The sequence below is a fragment of the Aureococcus anophagefferens genome, assembly GCF_000186865.1.
Source record: "Aureococcus anophagefferens unplaced genomic scaffold AURANscaffold_22, whole genome shotgun sequence".
NCBI classification, from domain to species: Eukaryota; class Pelagophyceae; order Pelagomonadales; family Pelagomonadaceae; genus Aureococcus; species Aureococcus anophagefferens.
In genome coordinates this window covers 607,730-611,750 of record NW_008705582.1, presented here as the reverse complement: position 1 = coordinate 611,750, position 4,021 = coordinate 607,730, and the positions used below count along the sequence as shown (strand labels likewise).

Sequence of the window (4,021 nt, the reverse complement as noted above, 5' to 3'; positions counted from 1 at the left end):
TCCGTGCTGCCAAGAATATCTCTTTCTCAGACCGAAGTTGCTGAGGTCCCAGACCTTAATTGTGGAATCCTTGGAAGCGGATATAAGCTTCTTGTCGTCGTTGAAGAAAACAACCCCAGTTGCGTCCTGTTGATGCCCATGCATCTCACAGAGTGCCTTAGAACCGGGCTTTCTCGTGTCCCATACACGAACTTCACCACCTTCACCATTGAAGCCCTTGGAGGCTGTCGCAACTAGAGTACCGTCCATGGACGTGTCTATTGCCAACGGAAAAAATGTATAGTTTCCAAACATCTGCGCTGCGCCTGCGCGCATATTTCGCACATCCCATATGCGTAGCTGCAAGTCCTCACCTCCCTGCGCAAAGGCTGAGGTACGTGGGAGCCAGCACATGCATGTGACAACATTCCTTGGTATTCTGACGGAGTCCACTTCCATGCCCGTGGCAGTATCCCATGTGCGCACACTATAATCGCGCGAACCTGAACAGACAATCTCCCCATGATCATCAACTACAACCGCTGTCACATTTAGCTCGTGTCCTCGAAAGACATGAACAGGAGAGCTCATGGTTCCAGTCAAGTCCCATTGCGCGACCGTGAGATCCCTGGAGCAACTGTAGATCACGGGGTCGTTACGCAATCGTGCTGCAGTGACACAATTCGCTGATGAATCGTGCTTCCCGAGGCGCGCAAGTTTCGATTCAATTGCGTCGTATACTAACACTCCGCCGTCCGATCCGCTTATAGCGAACTTATCCTCGGCAAGACACCACGACCCAAGCACCGCTGAGCAGTGGTGCGGTGGCAGCGCAATGGGCTCATCACGCAACGCCGGGGCATGCTGACTTAGGGGGCGCAGTGCACGTGCCTCGTGTTTAGAACAGCCAATTCCCATACAAGAACTACTTAGCAGTCCATCTCCCTATCAGGCGATCATAAATTACAATCTTCCGGAGATACATGAGTATCCTCGAGAGGTATCCTTCGCGTTTTGAGGTGCGTCGGTACGCGATGCGCGACTTCGGGTCGATAGACGGGCTCGGTACGGATCTGCGGAAGGACCCCGCAATACATGAAACGCGCTCTTCAGCGACTTTGAAGGTAGCCTCGCTAGGGACTATTTTAGTGCTGCTGTCGATGGTTTCAATATCGCGCGAAACAGTCTTTGAGTTTCTATCCCTAGCGACGTCGGCGCGGTACACGGGTATGCCAACAATGGAGCCGCTATTTATGCCAGACGCCCCAGAACACCCTTCAATGCCTCCTACGTATTTCCCGACGTATTTCCCGACGACCGCGACGCACAATCCGACGCCGCGCCCTACACCCCGCCCGACCCTGCATCCTGTCCACCACCCGACGCTTGCACCGACCCACAACACCAATTGGGCTAACGCTGGAGCGAACGCCGGCAAGGGGGAGCAACCGATGGTAGCGCTCGACTTTGAAACCTCGAACGCTCAATACCCAACACCTACGTCCATGGCGTACCTCCCGAACTGGCCATACATGATGGAACCTTTCCGTGAAGTGACCCTCACTCCGAAGCACGGCGTCGAATCTGACGCCGAGTACCGCTGGACGGTGATGATCGCTACATCGAAAACAAATGATGCGTTTGGCGACGACGACTTTAGCGAGGTCATTGTGCGAGACCATGCGTCTGCCAATTACTCTTTCACGCCCACCAAAGCAGGAAAATTTTATAATATTAAGCTAGTTGAGCGGTCCTCGGATGTCGGTATAGACGGGCGAGAGACAGCACGTGAGACAAAACGGATTGCGGAGGGCGCTGTCATCTGTAAATATGTGCGACGCGAGCTCCGCAAACTGACTCTGGAGGATCGCACTCTCTATTTTGACGCCCTGCAGAAAATATATTCCCTCGAATTGTGGGAAGGCCAAACGAGCTACGGCGAGAATTTTCGGAATGGGGCATACTTTACCAAGAAGCATCTCGCTGCCATGTCGATTGAAGGTTGCACCCCCTGGCACACGGGCACTGTGTTCCTCACAGCCCACTCAGCCATGACACGTGAGTTTGAAATGGCCCTGCAGTCAATACATCCGTCGTTGGCTGCGCCTTACTGGGAGTACACGCTGGACTCGAAGCTCTACGGCGACGCGTGGACGCGTTTCTCGCCGGTCTTCTCCGACGACTTCTTTGGCGTGTTTCCGGTGGAAGCCCCGTTCACGGTTTCTACTGGAGGTGTCCCTGATGTTCCACTTACGACCGAATCATGGGACTCGCCTGAACACTCACCGTGGGGATACCTCATGGACAATTTTGCGTCAGATGAGACGGCCTACGTGACACGTGCCGCATCCATGTGTGGACTTCCGACCACCGCACCTTTACCGACCTGTGCAAAGCTTCGCCTTATGGCAGATCAGACGTCTTCATCAGCATTTCGCTCGTTCGTTGAAACTTACTACCACGCTGAGATCCACCCTCTCGTTGGCGGAGCTTGGGACTGTAAATTTGGTGAAGCAAAAACGCTTATTGATCAGTTCCCATCTCTCGCGCCTTACGTAGAAGACATCTTAACGGATCTAGGTGTACTCATGCGTTACGCCTACAGTGTACAAAAGAACTTCTCGAACGGTGTACTGATACCAGGCATGGCAGGATGGTCCAAACAGTGGGGCGACGTTCGCTGCCCACAGGACTGTTCGTCACCCCACAGCGGTTCGCAACCCAACGTCACATCTGCCATCGACATTGACGACAATGCGCCAACGAGTCTCGAGGATGATGATTCCTCACGCCGGCGACTGAAAAAGTCGGACGACGACGACGACGATGACGACGACGCTAATGACGTTTTCTTTGATGACTCGCCATCGTCCTCCCATGACCCAGACATCTGCACGTGCACGATAGATCGGGTACGTATACCGCTCGAGGAAGGCAAGGAGATGACTATAGAGTTTGCCTTCCACACTTTGGCGGACATCGAACTTCTCGACAAGCTTGCTGCGGCCACAGGCACGGCGGCGGCTAGCATCACAAACTACGATGACGACTGGCCACGAGAGTATGGGGACACGGTGTCGGGATGGGGAAATTACACGGAATATGAGACCGTTAAGCTCTTCAAAGGTCTTGGTCAACGTGATACCGCAGAGCTTGTGATGTGGTTCGTCAAGCTTATGGCGTACTTTCCTAAAGTCGGTCCTATGACCGCCATTTTGGGGTCACCCGCAGATCCGATATTCTGGGCTGCCCACGAGTCGTGGGAGCGCATGTGGCACTATCTTCGTCTTGTTAATCGCAACTCACCACTTGGTCACAATGCGACCGATTTCTGGTCGACCTGGCGACAGGAATACATGAACAATCCGGGCGTGACGTGCTCGTGGTCTTCCCAAGCGTATTCCATGCTCCCATTTTGGAATCTCATGGATTATGAGACCACGTGGGACATCGAGCGCAATTACTGGGGGTCCTATCATGCCTCTGAGTATCAATATTATACGAATGCCGATCTTAATCGCATGTTCTCTCCGACAAACCCCGAATTGCCCTTTCTCTATGACGAATTCGCGTGGAACCATTGCGATGAGTGGGATTCCAATGGCGCCTCGACCAAGAACACAGCCAATAACGTGACCAAGAACCTGGGCGTCGATGATGACGACAACACCATTCCTACTCGCTCTGAGATGGATGACCGCACCAACGACGATGATGCCGGTCTTGGGAAAAGTTCAGGGCCGCCTGCCCTCGACGACAGCGACGATGACGATGACGACGATGTCGCTACCATTCTCCCCGACGCACTCTCACCCTCGCGCAAGCTCCAGCGGGATCATGCGCATCGCCACGGTATGGGAGGCTTCGTCGGCGAGGTCAACAATAGTACCCTTGGTTTCCGCGAGCACTTCCGCGCGAATCTCCGGAAGTCTCTTTACGAGCACCTTGGCAAGCAGTACCATGAGACAAAGCGCCATGCCGAAAAGCTCCACACGAACATGGATGGTACGGGTCAGCTCGATCAACTCCGCCAATGGCTCTA

General features: G+C 53.9%; 1 protein-coding gene across 1 annotated transcript in view; it reads left to right on the top strand.

The window, feature by feature from the left end:
- AURANDRAFT_66431 (hypothetical protein) overlaps positions 1-4,021 on the top strand; it is a gene marked incomplete at both ends in the record, with an annotated part of 6,412 nt that overhangs the window by 1,044 nt on the left and 1,347 nt on the right. Inside the window, one exon of the mRNA XM_009041603.1 lies at positions 152-277. Coding sequence (XP_009039851.1) covers positions 152-277 — 126 coding nt within the window. The remainder of the gene's footprint in view (positions 1-151; positions 278-4,021) is intronic.